The sequence below is a fragment of the Poecilia reticulata genome, linkage group LG9 (genome assembly GCF_000633615.1).
Source record: "Poecilia reticulata strain Guanapo linkage group LG9, Guppy_female_1.0+MT, whole genome shotgun sequence".
NCBI lineage: Eukaryota > Metazoa > Chordata > Actinopteri > Cyprinodontiformes > Poeciliidae > Poecilia > Poecilia reticulata.
In genome coordinates, this window is record NC_024339.1 from 23,735,787 (window position 1) to 23,751,857 (window position 16,071).

At 41.5% G+C, this 16,071-nt stretch overlaps 1 protein-coding gene across 1 annotated transcript in view; it reads left to right on the plus strand.

Moving 5' to 3' along the window:
• Positions 1-16,071, plus strand: part of pip5k1bb (phosphatidylinositol-4-phosphate 5-kinase, type I, beta b) — a 39,947-nt gene that overhangs the window by 18,760 nt on the left and 5,116 nt on the right. Inside the window, exons 5-12 of the mRNA XM_008418849.2 lie at positions 1,863-1,980; positions 4,509-4,661; positions 5,524-5,823; positions 11,940-12,136; positions 12,531-12,614; positions 13,815-13,863; positions 13,978-14,062; positions 15,209-15,367. Coding sequence (XP_008417071.1) covers positions 1,863-1,980; positions 4,509-4,661; positions 5,524-5,823; positions 11,940-12,136; positions 12,531-12,614; positions 13,815-13,863; positions 13,978-14,062; positions 15,209-15,367 — 1,145 coding nt within the window. The remainder of the gene's footprint in view (positions 1-1,862; positions 1,981-4,508; positions 4,662-5,523; positions 5,824-11,939; positions 12,137-12,530; positions 12,615-13,814; positions 13,864-13,977; positions 14,063-15,208; positions 15,368-16,071) is intronic.

Consider the following 16,071-nt stretch of genomic DNA (forward strand, 5'->3'; position numbering starts at 1 on the left):
ATAGCTATCTGGTTAGAGCTCATTTACTTCTAATTTGTAACCTTCCTGAGTAATTTTCTCTTTTATTCCAACTGGACTTTGTATTTCAAGTCTTCAAGCTAAGTTGTGATTAAAACGAAATGTCAGACTGACAAATTATTACCCCAAGGCAGTCTTATAGTTATTTAGTCAAGAATGTGGTAGTTGAGAAACCTGCTAAGATTTATAATAGCTGCGATAAAAATAGCTGTAATCTACTAAAAAGGGGGGCTCTTGGAGTTGTTTGTGTGGACACACACATTCGTGCTTAACCCTCAGGTTTCAGGAAGAGAATGAGAGTCCTGGCAGGAAGTACTTTGTGGTCTTGGCTTTTGAGATGCAACACCAGGATATGCAAACTCACTATAGTCTATGCAAACCTGTTCCTGGCACGCACACGTCTCTTATTTCTGAGCTACGGCCAAACATTACTCTTGTTGATGCAGCGCGGCTTCTGATTGAGAGTAAAAAAAAAAAAACCCCATCAGTGTCATCTGACATCATGTTTGGTTTGAATAAAAGCTGCAGTTGTCCAACTTTTCTTTGAAATATAAAGGCTGGGAAGGAAGAAAATTACATTAGACACAACAAACAAAGCAGTCAGGAGAAATTGAATGTTCTACATCTAATACCTGACATAATCGTTTCTCTCTTCTTTTTTTTTCAATTCTCTGCCTTCTCTAAGCAGTTCCACTTTGGTGAAAATGTAAAACATTTTTATCTCTTTTCTGAAAGGCTGAGGGGAAGGTTAAGCAATGAGCTCCGAAGCTTTTATCGTCTGTCAACGCTCCTTCTCGTCTTCATCTTCCCATCGGCTGCTGTCAGTCTAGTTTTCGCACTCGCATCCCGGCTTTGCTCTCCTGTTTTTTGTTTCACTTTCCCTTCTTCTCAATGGAACTGCAGGCGGGTGTCTTTCTGATCAGATTGGATCAAACATTTCCATGTGCTGTTTGCGCTCGACAACTTTTGCGTGACAGGTGAACGCCGCTGCCGTCCTGCGCCGAACAAAGCAGTCAAATTACTTTGTGGGGTTAAGTTACAGGTCACAGCCCAGACTGTTGCCCCAGCACACAACAACAAAATAGTCTGGTTACTCGGATCGTTGTTTAACAACCCCGATTTAGAGTTGCCCTGGAAAACTTAATCTTTATTAACCTACTTCCATATTTAGGATCCACGAAAACCAGCTCCAGTGAGCTTACGTCGACTCTCTCTCACCGTATTATCGACACGCTAGCTCATGTGTCGCGGTTCTCCCCTGGAATGAAAGCTAGCTTGGGAACCGAATGGGGCCAGCCTTTGTCAAAGCCTGTCTGAGAATGTCCCGCAGTCCAGACAAAGATGAAAAAAATCTAGGTTATTGTGTTGTTTAAGGGCTTTTTGCAGGTCCTTTTTCACCCTCTGAGGAAAGGCTCATGTGCTGCTGATTATTGTTTAGATCCAGTAATCAGACTCACCTACAGCCTCCAGGCGAACTACTCTACACCGGCCTTTTTTTTGTTGTTGTTGTCACGACAGCTGTTATGGATCCAGGTTCTTGTACATGACTGAACTGAACTGCATTCATGCATCAATGCAGCGTTTCTCAACCTCAGGGCCGTCATGTTTTAGATGCATCTCTTCTCCAGCACACTTAATTAAAGTGATTTCATTACCTCCTCCGTGACGGTGGAGAAACACTCCATCAATGGCTAAAAATACAGTCACTCCCTATGCGAAAGGCCCAAACGTAATGATAAGATTGTTGTTTATTGAGATTTAATAGGAATAATGTGTCTTATGCATCTCTTTTTTTCTTATTATTTTTCATTGCTTCCCGGCTTGGTTTCATCATCACGTTACAGTGAGGGAAGTAACTTGACTCCTGCTCATCACTACCCAGACTTCCGCTTCAAGACGTACGCTCCGCTGGCTTTCCGCTACTTCAGAGATCTGTTTGGCATCAAACCCGACGACTATCTGGTAAGACCCAAAATCTTTCCAACACTCCAAGTAGTTGATGATTGTTTTTTTTTTTGTTTTTTTACCGATGCAAATTAGAAAAGTGTGCCGCCATGCTACCACAACCTTGTAGAACAATTTCTCACAGCATTTACAGCTGCAGCTCTCTGCCAGTTCATTTGAGGACCTTTCTATGGAATGGAATTCCAGATAATTTTATTATATATCTAAAATATTTGAAAGAAAATGCAGGAAAATGAAGACTAAGGACAGAATGTAGTTAGCTTCTGCAGGACTGCCAAGTGATATTTGGTGTGCGAACTATTAGAATACGTAGTGAGAATTGTTTAAAAGGGGGTTACAGGCATTTACGGATCTTAACCATTCATTTTTTTGTTGGTTAAATGGTAGAAATAGGTCTGCCATGTGCTGTATAGTTTGGTTTGACCCCACCCCTCAGTGATGTTGCATCTAAACATCACCCATGAAAACTCCTCAAGTTAAGTACTTCCAACAACATTCCTCTTAGGATGTTAGTGGCTCCCAAGCAAAAAGCTTTCTTCCTGTTTAAATGCTTTTATGGGAACAAAAACAACCAAACAAGTTCAATGTACCACTGTCATTGGTTGTTATTGTGATGGTGGTGGAACATAAGGCAGCTGGACTTCAGTTCAAAACACCTTATATTTACTAAGATTTACTTCAAAGACACATATTCTGGTATTTAAAAAAAATATATTCCGAGTCCCTTCAGATTAAATGTAAAGCCCAGATGCTGCAAGCAGATTCAAACAGTTACACATTTTACTCCCAACAAGATATGAGCAGAGGTGATTGGTTCAAGAACTGATTAAAAAGTTTAGAAGTTTTCCTCATCCTCTTTTGTTTGTTTAATCCTGTTGTTTTCCCTTCAAAACTTGTTCAGGAATCAAATGAGGATCTGCAGAAGTCCCTTGTTTTCGAGCTCCTCTTTTTTCTTTGTTCTCGGAACCAAATTAGATTTTGTGTGATGTTATGACTTTATCCTGTTATGACTTTATCCTGTTATGACGCCGTTTGCCTATTTCCCATCTGCCTCCAGGCCCTTTCATAAATCCAGCCAGCTGCATTCTTGTTTTTGAACGCTGACATTATTTCTGCACCAGCGACAAAAGACAAAAAAATAAAAAAATAAAAAGTTAACTTCAAGGCAGAAGAGCGAGGATTTCATTAGGCGCGACAAAGTAGAGAGGTTGCTACAGTTAGTTGTGGCTTCAGGTAGTGATGGATTCAGTCAGGCAGAGGCCACGCAGCCCAGGCTAATTAAAACCGTGAATAAAAGCACATATAAAAGCGATAAGCTTCAGATGTGTTTGTGCCAGTTATTCACTGCGACTGCAGACGGTCGTCGGCTGTCTCCGGGGAGAGGGAGCAGATGCCTCCAGTGTTTCTCATCTCCTCTGAACATGTTGCTCTCATAACGCACCGATTAACATCCAGCACTTCTCCACAGTCTGCTGCTGGCTTTCGGTGCCACTTCTGGATTATAGTTTGCCGTTTATGTTAAGATTTTCCTTATTGCTGTGTTAAAACGTGTCTGATTAACCCCCAGCTGAAAAGATAATGTTCTGTGTTGGCAAAGTGACACTTGCTTCCTAGACATTATAATATTCAAAACAAAAACTAACCGTAGTCACAATCTGTGAGTCTGAAGGATGAATTTTTTTGAGGAGGATTGAGAACTTTTCTGTTTGTTTTTTTTAGATTTCAAGATTTATTTATACTTTAAAATTAACCATATTATTAGCATTTAACAAAACTAAGAATTTGAAGAAAAATCATTAACAGCGAGTAATCATGATGTAAAATGTGGGAAAAGTGAAGCACTATCAGTGCTTTCCCCACGTGCGTTGAAAGACTGCCTGGGTTATTTTAAAGCATGCATTCACACAAAGGTTTTTTGACTATAGCAACTTGGCAAGATGCGGAGATTCTGGGACCCCTCCTGCATAGAGCGAGAGGTTATTTTGGGTCTACCTTTGCTCTGACGAGGACATTTTGAACAGACCTGGAGGATAGGTGTGCAGCAGCCAAATCTGAGCTGTGCTTGAAACAACTGACTGTTCATCTTAGATGGGAGATACGATGAGAGATATGTTATTTTTAGCAAATGCCAGACTTTACTGTCTGTTATCATTGCTGGATCTCAGTCATGCTGTTATGAGAGAGGAAAAAATAAAGGTATGAAAAGTATTCTTAGCATTTGTGTTTGTGTAATGAATGATGTCCCTAAGAGGGGGGAAAAAAACCTACAGAAATTAAGCTATTCCTCATTCCTGCTAAGTCGTAAACTTTGTAAGGGATTTATTGCCGTTTATCTCTTGTAGTTTTAAACAAACAAAAAAATGTTTGCAGTTTTTTTTTTTCCATATAAACTTTTACAGTGTTTCCATTTTTCAGTCTTCTTGTTTAGCTCTAGTTTGATTACGGATGAAGCTGGTCTCCCGAAAGCCCGATCCTCGCTACGTGCGAAACACTTAAAATCGATGTTATGATTTTTCCTTCCTCAGTACTCGCTCGTAAATGAGCCTCTGATTGAGCTGGTCAACCCGGGCGCCAGCGGCTCGCTCTTCTACCTGACCAGCGACGACGAGTTCATCATCAAAACGGTTCAGCACAAAGAGGCCAAGTTTCTGCAGAGGCTGCTGCCTGGGTACTACATGGTGAGGAACACTGTTCCGTTTTCTGTCTTGCGCTCGTTTTATGAGTCCAATTACCAAATCTTAAATATATATCAACAAACAAACAAAAAAAACAAAAACAATGACTGTTGAGTTGTAAAGGTCTAATTGTTTTTCTGGTGAAATAAATCAAAGCAAACGTGATGGGTATTTGTCTAACTGAAAACATGGAAGATAATGAGAAAGAACACAAACAACCAGCATAAATGTTGAAATCAGCTGAAGTTAATTAAAATATATTAATTCCCAAGGGTTATATATATGTATATATTTTTTTGTATTGATAATTGCTGTGAAATATCTCAAATAAAATAATGTTGAGTGCAGAAGAGAGAGGAGTTGTTAGGGCCTTTAGATATTAGTGTGTTGAGTTGTTAGTGGCAGACTTCACTGTGAGCAGGTGAACCATTAATAAAGCTTGGATGGATGGAAAATTATCAGTCAACAGTTTTATATCTGGGATGCAGAAATAATTTTTCTTGGTAACGTATCTAATGGATACATGATCGTGTTACCGTGTACAGTGAAAAATCTCTTCCTACCAAGAGATTTTAAGTAAATCTACTTAAGTTTATTAGATTTATTTAAGCTATCAGGGCTTTGCTGTAAATATGGAACAAATATGGAAGGACTTTTATAATATGATTGCTACTAAAAACTGATTTCTTTCTAAAAAAAAATATATATATATATGATTTCTACTTTAACGCAGCTTCCACAGATATCAGGTATTCTTTCCTTTTGTCCTAATAAATAAAATATGTATTTATAAAAGTGTGCCAAGTGTGAAAAGTCACGCGTGTTAGATCTGAATGTTGAATGCGAGCACTGTCTAAACCCACAGAACCTGAACCAGAACCCGCGCACGCTGCTGCCCAAGTTTTACGGCTTGTACTGCATCCAGACGGGGGGCTTCAACATCCGACTGGTGGTGATGAACAACGTGCTTCCTCGCTCGGTCAAGATGCACTACAAGTACGACCTGAAGGGATCCACCTACAAGAGGCGAGCGTCCAGGAAGGAGAGGGAGAAAGCCCGTCCGACGTACAAAGACCTGGACTTTCAGGACATGCATGAGGAGGGGCTTTACTTTGACACAGAGACGTACAACAACCTGATGAAGACCCTGCAGAGGGATTGTCGGGTAGGTAGTGAACAATCGTCTCTATCTGAGAGGTCAAGAACAGAGGAGATGTCACACCATGCGAGAGAGCAGTTGATGTAAACAGGGTTTTACTAATGTGAACAAAGACAAACTGATTAAGAAGCTTTTAAGCTTTAGACTTTCATATCATTAGGTTTAAACACAATTGGTGCATTTCACATTTCCTCATTGTAAGCATTCGTCTTCCTGCTGTTTGCTGAAGTTGGCTTTGGTTCAGTTTGCCTCGTTCACTATGTGACAGCTGCTACGTAGCGTAAAAGATCACAAGCAGTGATCAAAACTGCACTTATCAAAGATTAGCTAGTAACAATAACATTTTCTTTCCAAATTGCTTCTCAGTCTTAATTTTTAAACCTCTATCACAAAAATCACACCAAAGAATGTTGTTTTCACCGCCACCTGGTAGCCTGTGCATGTTCAGATAAACATTGGAGTGTTAAGTTTTCAGCTGGACAGTCACCTGTTCGATCAGCTGATTCCAGTCACCAGCAGATTACTCTGTCCATTTCCTTGCAAATAAACCTTTACAAGTACAGAAAAAAAAACAGTCATATAACAAGCCAAGATGCTCGAGGTGGTTTAGATTTCCTGGGGTAAGTGGTTTTATGCTGCTACACATCATCATCATTTTCTGTAAAATTTCCAATCAGGTCGTTAGCCCTGGAAACACCGTTACCTTGATTCAACTTCAGAGGGAGGCTGTCTGTCCGACCATTAAATTTGGTAGCAGTGAAATAAAAAGCTGTTATTAAACAGCGAGGCACTGAGCAGGTTTTTTGTGCGGCGATGTTCCGACACTGCAGTAAACAGCGTCTTGGGACAGCTTTATTAGGGATGAAAGTATGAATTACAGGAAGCTGTTTAAGTAGCTTTATTTCATGGTCTTTGTCAGACTGTTTGAATTGTGAGGTGTAATATCCTGGTCAGTGTAGAGTTATCAGGGTGTTACTGTAAACGTGGACTTACCCAGAGACCGGGAAGGAAGACTTCCTGGTAGAGCCGGAACGACCCGCCAGCCCTGCATAGCAACATCTAACTATATAATGATTCTCATTACACCAAACTCAATGTCGCCTGCAGTTTTTAAAGATTGGGACCACATGAGCAACAATTAGAGCAAATGAGCTTTGGGTGTATTTAGTTTGTCCTGTTACATAAGGCTCTGGTTTTATTTAGAAAGAGAACATTATGTGACAAAGTTCCTTTTTTTTCCCTTGATAAAGTGCATTTTACATTAGTGTTGCTGTTTTGGATCAATCGGAGATTGTTTCYTGGAAATATTTGAACATGTGTTGATTTCCCACCTCTTTCCAACGGGGGGGCTATTTTTAAATGTGTTTGGATTTGAGTGAGGTCAAGCTGGAGAGATTGCTGTAAATTCAAACAACCTTTATGCCACTTGCTATCTTATATCTTGACATTCCCAAAGGTTCCCTAATTTCATTTGTGAAAGTTTTCTTGAGCAAAGTGTCCAGAGTGACATCTTACTTTCTGAAGTCACTGCTTCTTTAAGTTGTAACCTAGCGGCTTGAAGAAGCAGACAAACCTTTTCCCCAAAGCTGAACAGTTTTGAGATGAAGGCAAGAAAATGTAATTAAATAAAAGTTTTTAACTCTATTTTAACATGACGGTATGCTATTGTTTAACCAGACAACAATAGCTGTGATGTGTCGCTCATTAGCACCGACTCGGGGTTAAGAAGCTATCTCGTTAGCATGCTAGCAAGTTTGACTTGAAACCAGCGTTGATAAGGGAGACAAAGCTGGTAAAAAAAAAGAAGCAAATCCTTGCTCTGACAATGAAACATCCCCATCACAAGTCTTTTAATTATTTAAACTTATATCTTGGTTCATACGGTAATCTAAAAGCGATCAAACAGATAAACATCTTCAGGTAAATTCCAATCAAAATGTTTCGGCTGCAGTTGAAACCAAAATCATTTGAGTATTTTATTACCACTACATTCACAAACAATTACGCTTAGTTAAGGTTCTGATAATATTTAACTTAATCCTGCAACATTAATTTCTGTTGCAGGACTAAATGTTTTTCGCAGAAAGTGTTGGAGCCTCAGCTCTGTGTGTGTGGTGTGTCATTGTCAGGGCTTCCTGCGCTCGCCTTCTGAACGGGAAGCAAAGTGCCCTCTAAGCAGAATCTCAGTCCATTTCCATGAGTAAGCAGCTAACCCCGCAACCCCAGAGGGGACCTGAACACAGGAAGGGCTGTCAGAAGCCAAGCAACAGAGGGGTGAAGGGCGTGGAGGGAATCAAAGTTTTTTTTTTTTTTTTTTTTTACAAGGGTGCAGGATCACTTCCTTTTTTCCATCGAGAGTTTAGACATTATGCATTTTAGCAGGTCAGAGTTGAGCTGGAACCAGAGCGATAACGAGAAAAGGACAGATTCGCATTTGAGTTACACGGGACACTTGTAGCAAAACGCCGGCTGTGCTGCCGTCTTCCTTTTAAGTCTCCTTCCCTCCGCAGCTCCTCTGATAACGCCGCAAATGTCAAAACAGCATTAGGCATTAATAATTAATGTTGAACTCGCAGAGATTGAAACAGAGAAGGTTAATGGGAGTGTGAGTTGTGTGTTGGTGCCCCTGATGTGATGGGGTTTGTAATTAGTGCGTTACAGCGAGACAAGCACAGCGGTGACGAGCCGTTCAGAGGACTTTACTCACACCAAACCCGACACTGAGGATCTGCTGTCTCTTGTTTTCACAGCAGAAGCTACATTTATCACTAAATCATGTTCAAGTTCAAACAAATATAAGCGTAAATATCTGGGTTCTGCCTGATGCATTCTGCTAACACCACGCAGGTCCCTGCACACTGCTGGTCAGTATGCGCTTGTTTGAAAATGTTCCTAAGTGCAAAAAAAAAAAAATCATGTATTGATGGTGTTTATCATTGTTTCAATATATTTTATCTGCAGCTGGTATAATTCATGCATTTATTTTATTTTATTTTTTAAAGAAAATGAATTGGGTCATTTTTATAAGTCCTTATAAAACTTGTCATGCTGTGAGAATCTTATATGAACCCAAGGAGTAACGTTTACTTACACACACTTATCAGTGAGCGTCTTGAGGGCTTGGTGTTTTTCCCTGGGACAGTTTAATATTTGGATGAGGTGGGGATTTATCACAAATCAACAAACCTGAGGTTATGCATTCCTCTAATTAAAAAGAATCACTGACACGTCGTGATCTAGAAATGCCCCGCTGAACAACCCAGCAGCCGTGACCCTGAAAACCTTAGAAGTCCCATTTATCATTAAATCCTTTTAAGTTCAGACAAATATAAGAGTAAATAGCTGCAGATCAAGGCGAACCCTAAATCTTGGAAGTTTTTGAAAAGCTGCCAAACGTCCAAGTCCATCATGTTTCCTGACAAGTGCCGGTTAAAAGCTCAATAGTATAAAGCACAAAGCAAATTCCCTGTAAAATATTAAGCCTCCCCGTTGCTACGATTACCTAACATTCAGCTTTCTTTATGCAGTAACAGAGATGACAGTTGCAAACTGTGGGAGAACTTATTTTGGCGCATTCACTGATCATGAACAGAACTTTTTTTTTTTTTTTTGACTGTCAAAGAAGATATTCAGGCCCTTCAAGCTAACAAGCAACTGATTCTTGTCACTTTTTCTGCATGTCTCTTGGGGGAAGAAAAACAACAGGTGTAAGTTGCTCAAACATCCAGAACCTCAAGGCCGTGTGTTTACCTGCATGCAGCCAGAGCAGAAATAGTTGCACTGATGATGTGGCACTACTTTGTGAAATCCCCCCCCCCCTAAGTGTCCTCTCAGAATCAGAGCATCGTTTTTGGCTTCCAACGTGAGCAGAATTGGCCGGGCGTTGTGCATTTGGAGCAGGCAAACTCAAACTTGAGAAAGCTTTTAGAGTATTAATGTCGCTCCAAAATGAGACACGAGAGCGGAGCTCTGGTCTACCATTACTAGAGAGGAGATTGATCGGTAGAGTGCTGGGAGGGTATGCGAGATGCATTAGGGATTCGGACAGAGAATCCAGTGACGGAGCCCCAGCTAGTGTGTAATTATTATTCCCCCGTCACTGCAAGAGAAGCGAGTGAGCTTCGTTTGAAAAAATGGGAGCAGATAACACATCCGAGGGGACACACGCCCAGATCTCTGGAAAGTCGGTCACTTCATTTTCCGAAGTCAGAGAAATGGCTTTCTTCTGTGTGTTGTCATGGGGGCGGGGGGAAAGCCGAGGCCTGAACACGCAGTAATGGCTTTCTGTAGGCAGCGCCGTTCAACATGGTTGCTGTTTGAATAGGCTGTGGGAGTTTTAGAGAGGGATGCAAATTGTTGATATGGAAAAAGGCAAAGCCCGGACAAAAGACTCTGTGTTTTGCTCCAGTCAGTCGGTCGGCCAATATGTCCGTCTTGTGTTTCAGCGTTAAAGACGGATCTGACTTTGATTGGGAGGGAGGAGGGGGGGAATAAAAATAATTTTTAAAAAGCCGTCCCTTTCCCCAGTTTTCTTTACACTTTTTTCATACTCTGCGCTGCGAAGTTTATTTATGAGCTTCGAGCCAAAAAAAACAAGCGAGTGTTTGTTTTGTTGACGTTCGGTGTCCTTCGCGCTTCCTGAGCTGCTACAGAAACACGGCTCAGTCCGAAGGAGGTGGCCATCTGTTTTTCAGAGCCACTTGCTGCAGTTTGAGTCACCTCTTTGTGCGGCTCTTATTAATAGCATAGAGGCGCATTCAATTACATGCCTTAGCTACACTTACAACTGTATTCCCATTGATTTCTCATCGCTCACTGTAATTTTACTGCTTTCTCTCTCACGGTCATTTAAAATGAAAAAGTCTTTGCGCTGAATCTTTTCAAGGCTACATCATAGTGCGGACATCAACGCCATTATGCTTAAAGCATAACGCCGTTGATGCCTATGCATTTCAACATTCAATGTATTTTGAAAAGCAGTGCATAGTTGTGACAGGAGAGTGAAGGTGTCATGGGTTTCAAATGTCCTGTCATGGATTTGTTGTCACCCCCGTTTCCTTTGATACCTCTAAATAAAATCCAATATAACCAGTTGCCTTCAGGGACAATCAGTAAAAAAGCACACCAGTCTGTGACTTGGTTTCAGAATATACATTTTGTAAAGGCCTCAGAGGTTTGTTGGACAACACAAACAATTTTGCAATACATTCGAAACGTGGTGCGACTGAAAACTAACTCTGACAAAATGTCCTGAACATTTTGTCCTCACTGTGAGACACGGTGGTGGCAGCATCATGCTTCTGGAGCAAAGTGCACGATAACACCAGAAGACTTGAGACTAGGATGAGATTCACCTTCCAGCAGGACAATAACGGTAAACATGCAGCCAAGGCAACAGTTTAGATCAAAGCATATCATGCATTAGAATGGCCTAGTCAAAGTCCGGATCTAGGCATACTTGAGAATATATAGTAAAACTTTTTAAAAAGAAGAATTGGCAAAACTTTCTGCGTGTCAACCTGTACATTTTGGAGCCCTTAAAAAAAGGAAATTTGTCTCTGTGCTGCAGTGATTCAAAGGGACTAAATACGAAAAGGTGCCACTATTTTCAGCTTTTCACTTGTAAAAATCCTTTAAAACTGCAGACTGTTTTCTTTCCAAGTCACATTTTTGCAGTACCATTTGTTGAGCAGTCGTTAAAGATTCCTTAAATCCTGTGTTTGTATATTTGGAAAGGTTTAGTATTACAAACAGTTTGTGCCCCAGTCTGGGTCACCAAACGTAACCGGTTAGCTGGTTGTGACCCTGATCCTATTCCCGTCTCTCTCTGCTCCGATCTTGCCCAATAAAACTGCATTTTCTGGAGGACATGAAGTCACTGGGCGTCTGGGAAAACTGGGCATAAGCTCCTCAAACAGGTCAATGTGTAACACTTGGCTCGCTGTGGAGAAACACCTTGTTTGCTCAGCTCAGAGCTGGTTTAAACAGAGATTTCCTTCTCTGTTGACCTCTTTCTTGGGAAAGATGTGTGAATGAAATAATAATAAAACGTTTTAACGCTTTCTCGGTATTCAAAATTGTCTTTTTTTTTCTTTTTTTTTTTTTAATATGTGTTGCAATAGGTTCTGGAGAGCTTTAAGATCATGGACTACAGTCTGCTGCTGGGCGTGCACGTCCTGGACCACAGGGAGGTGGGGGAGCCGGGCCAGACGGGGGGAGACGGCAGGAGGAGCGTAGGTCAGAGGGTCCTTTACTCCACGGCCTTGGAGTCCATCCAAGGAGACGGCAAGGCGGCCGAAGTCGTCACCACTGACGACACGTGAGTTTGTTCAGCTGGCGGGGAAACGCACGCTCGCAGATGCTGCGTTCTGAACACACATCCAGGCCCTCCGTCTCCATCTGCGTCTCCGTCCCAGAGACGCCGTTACGCAACCGCGCGCGCTCGCGCCTCGCCCCAGGGCACCGCACCGGTGAGCGCGTGCGCGCGCACAGACAGACGGGCCCTCGCATAACCATAGCTACGCAAAGATACAAACACAGCCTCCGTTCTGCATATTTACAGCAACACACATGAATGTAAATAGTATAAGGGGCCTCTTTTACAAACACTTGTAAAAGTGAGGCAGCACACTGGCTTTATTTGAGCAAGACTTGCAGCCTCACAGAGGAAACACTAGCTGTCCTCTCACCGCTTTTGTTTTTCTCCGCTTCAGGATGGGCGGCATCCCGGCAAAAACACACAAAGACGAAAAGCTGCTCATCTTCCTGGGCATCATAGATATTCTGCAGTCGTACAGGTACCGGTCCTCTTAAAATCTTATTGCTGTATTATCTCCTGGAACTTTGCTTTCTGACCGTTTTTCTGCAGTGGTTGATTTCTTGAAGCTAAAAGGTGTCCACGCACGATAATGACTCACCATGACAGAGTTACAGCTTTTAAAGATGCCAAACCTCCCATGTTGAGTTATCACAGGGGAAGAGCTACAAGACATTTTACCATAAACCTCCAACCATTAGGATTTACTGGACCTCAGAGGTCCATCAGTCTTCTCTATTTACTTAATTGATTAATTTTTTGTCCTGGAAGCAAAAAAAAAAAAAAAGTCTGGTAAAGGAGAAAGCCCTATTGATCAACAAAAAAAAAAGACATAAAGCTTCATCAGCCTCTCTAATTGATGCTCTCTGAGTGGGTGGAGAAGGATAAATATGTCCAGCTTTTATTACAGCTAAATGTTTCAGATCATAAAGGAGATTTTATTACCAGATAGCCTGTTGAATTACAAAATTCTTTTTTATAAACATCACTTCAGTATTTTAGAAAAATAAAACCAACAACAATCTGAACCATCCTAACCCTATGTGAAAAAAATAATTGCCACCTAAAACCTCCTGATGCTGGTTTTGCCATTGAAGCAGAAGCACAGATTCAGGATGGAGCAAACCAGAAATGTTCTCAGGTTAATATTTAGGATGTTTTTCATCAACATCTTAAGTTGGAACTTGGATCTTAAAATGATTTTTTTGTTCTGTATGAGGCTGTGGGGCCAGGCTAACTGCTAACAAGCTACATTAAAGTATTTTCCTTTTTTTTTTGCCTTCAAACTTTGTATCTGCACATTTACCTACAATTCAATGAAAAGTACTCAGACTTTTACTTGTTTGTTTTCAAGCGATTGGCAGCCACATGCAGCTAATATGGCTGCCAATGGTGAGAAGGACAGTTAAACCCCATCGTTCAGCCTGATGTGCTGCTGTTTTTAAAAGGCCTTTCAGTGATAAGGGGGTCTGCCGAGGCGGCATCAGCTCTAAATGATATCAGCACTATTGCATTAGATGATTAAAACCTTTGCTTATGACGGAAATTAATCTCATACTCTTGGTTTGAGATTCTTCCAAAGAAAAAAAAAAAAGACATCTCAGTCGATCATCTTCAAGGGGAAGTTATTGAAGAAGGAACATTTGTGACGATGCTCTTTTCTTGTGTCGTCTCCCCTCAGATTCATTAAAAAGTTGGAGCATTCGTGGAAAGCCTTGGTGTATGATGGTGTAAGTTGACACCCTGCAAGAATCTGAAGCTGCTGCTTTCATGAGTGAAGCCCTTATTCAGCCTATTGACCAAATGTTTCTTTTCTTCTTCTTCCCATGCCTCCCCTTCGGTAGGATTCGGTTTCTGTCCACCGGCCCGGGTTTTACGCCAGCCGCTTCCTCAAGTTCATGAGCGTTCGGGTCTTCAGGAAGAATCAGCGTAAGTCTGCGAGTCGACATGCCAATGCAAAGGGAACGGGTGAAAAGAGCAAGGATTGGGGGAAGCAGGAAATCCTGACCTGATAAAGGTGGGGAATATGAGGGCAGATTTTATTGTATATTTTAGGGCATTTGTGTGCCGATGATACGTGGATCTCCTTTCTCTCAGGCCATCGCAGCAAAGAGAACGCTGCCTTGTGAAAGAAACGTCTTTGGCCCCAGGATTGGTTAATAAAATAAAGATTTCTATGGTGATTTAGCAAACAAGAAGGAGGAACTCGCAAGAAATGCTGACTGGGAACAAAAGCTTGGAGAGCAAACAGACTCTGCCAACGGAGTTAAAATGTCTTTGTGGCGAGCCGAGTCTGCACTTAGGAACGAATCCAGTCTGTGACAACAATTGTAATTCATATAATTATAATTCTGGCAGCGTTCAGATATATGTTGATACTTCCGCTCCAGTTCTGACCATCGTTGTTACAGAATTTCATTCGACATATTCCCATTAATCAGGTCTATTTTTTCAAGAAAACAGTCTTTTTTTTTTTTTTTGCTCATAACTGTAGGGATTCATGTTATGTGTGTTTATACATATCATCATCCATATATGGTAAAGGTTCCTGCTATGGAGAGATTTGGCTTCAAATGCTGTTTCTGTGTCAGAAATGTTTTTTTTTGTCCTTTGAAAAATGTTGGGAAGGCATACTAATGTTTTTTGACCTGTAAATATATTTGACCTTCATAATGATGAAGGTCAAAAATATACGACTCCAGCCATGCGTTTGCTCCGTCAGGTTGTTGAAAGGAGCTGATAGATTTTTTCTGAGTCGTATGAAGATCTGGAGCTGTTCATCATGTCTATGTAACTTTAGGTAACAATGGGAAGCTGCACTTCTTTAGGCGACAGGAACAGATTTTATTTCATGTCCTGCTTTGGGGGAACATTTTTATTTCCCTTTAACAGTCAAATTCTGCTGATTTTAAGGCTTCAACTCTGTGTGACCTCTTCATCTGTCACGGTCTTTTCCCCCCTCGGCTTCTGACTCCTGTGAATCTCTTTTTCTAACCCGTTTTTCCCTCCATCCCTTGACTTTAATGTGCCTGTTTTTTCTTTCTTTCTTCTTTTTTTTTTTTTTTTGCTCCACAGCAATTCGATTCTCCCCCTCAAAGAGGACTCGCACCTCCATCCCTGCTCTGAAGTCGTCCTCGCAGGAGATCCTTTCATCGCAGGCGGACGAGAGGCGCGAGGACGAGAGGAGGGACAGGCTGGGAGGGGCCCGCAGCCTGGCCAGTCTGGATGGACAAGGTAAACAAAAATACATGTGATACCTTACCTTTAATCGTTTTTTTTTACCCCCCACAAACAATCTGGCAACATTCAGGCGTATTTATAGAAGGGCCTCACTGTTGTTGAAGTTCGCTGAACGTTCAAAACTCCTTATCCTCGTCTAAACCATCTTCCGGTTTACAGTTGTGACCTTTGGTGATGTCTTGTTTTGTTGTGACTGGAGAGACTTTTAGAAATAGTTGAGGGCCATAAAAACATCTCCTTGCATTCAGCCACAAAGTGCTCTGCCTCTGGCCAAGCCGTCACAGATTAATACTCTGTTAGGCCTGCAGGAAAGAAAGCAGAGCCTACCTTGTCAATTGTATCCTCTTGGATGTACCACATGTGTAAAAAAGCTGAGAGTTTTTCAGCTTTCCTCCTCTGCCGTATGCTCTATATCCTCTGTGACCACAAACTGACCCCAGATCAGGGAGTCGGATGAATCAAAAGGGTGATAAAATAAAGTGCAACAGCTGCAGATGACCTTTGTGTTAAACGAGTCTATTAGGCAAAGGGTCGCCGGAAGAAACAAGGGTGTGGTGCTGACAGAGATATTACAGTCATGCATAGTCTTTCTCTTCCTTTCTCTTCCTTTCCTTTCCTTTCCTTTCCTTTCCTTTCCTTTCCTTTCCTTTCCTTTCCTTTCCTTTCCTTTCCTTTCCTTTCCTTTCCTTTCCTTTCCT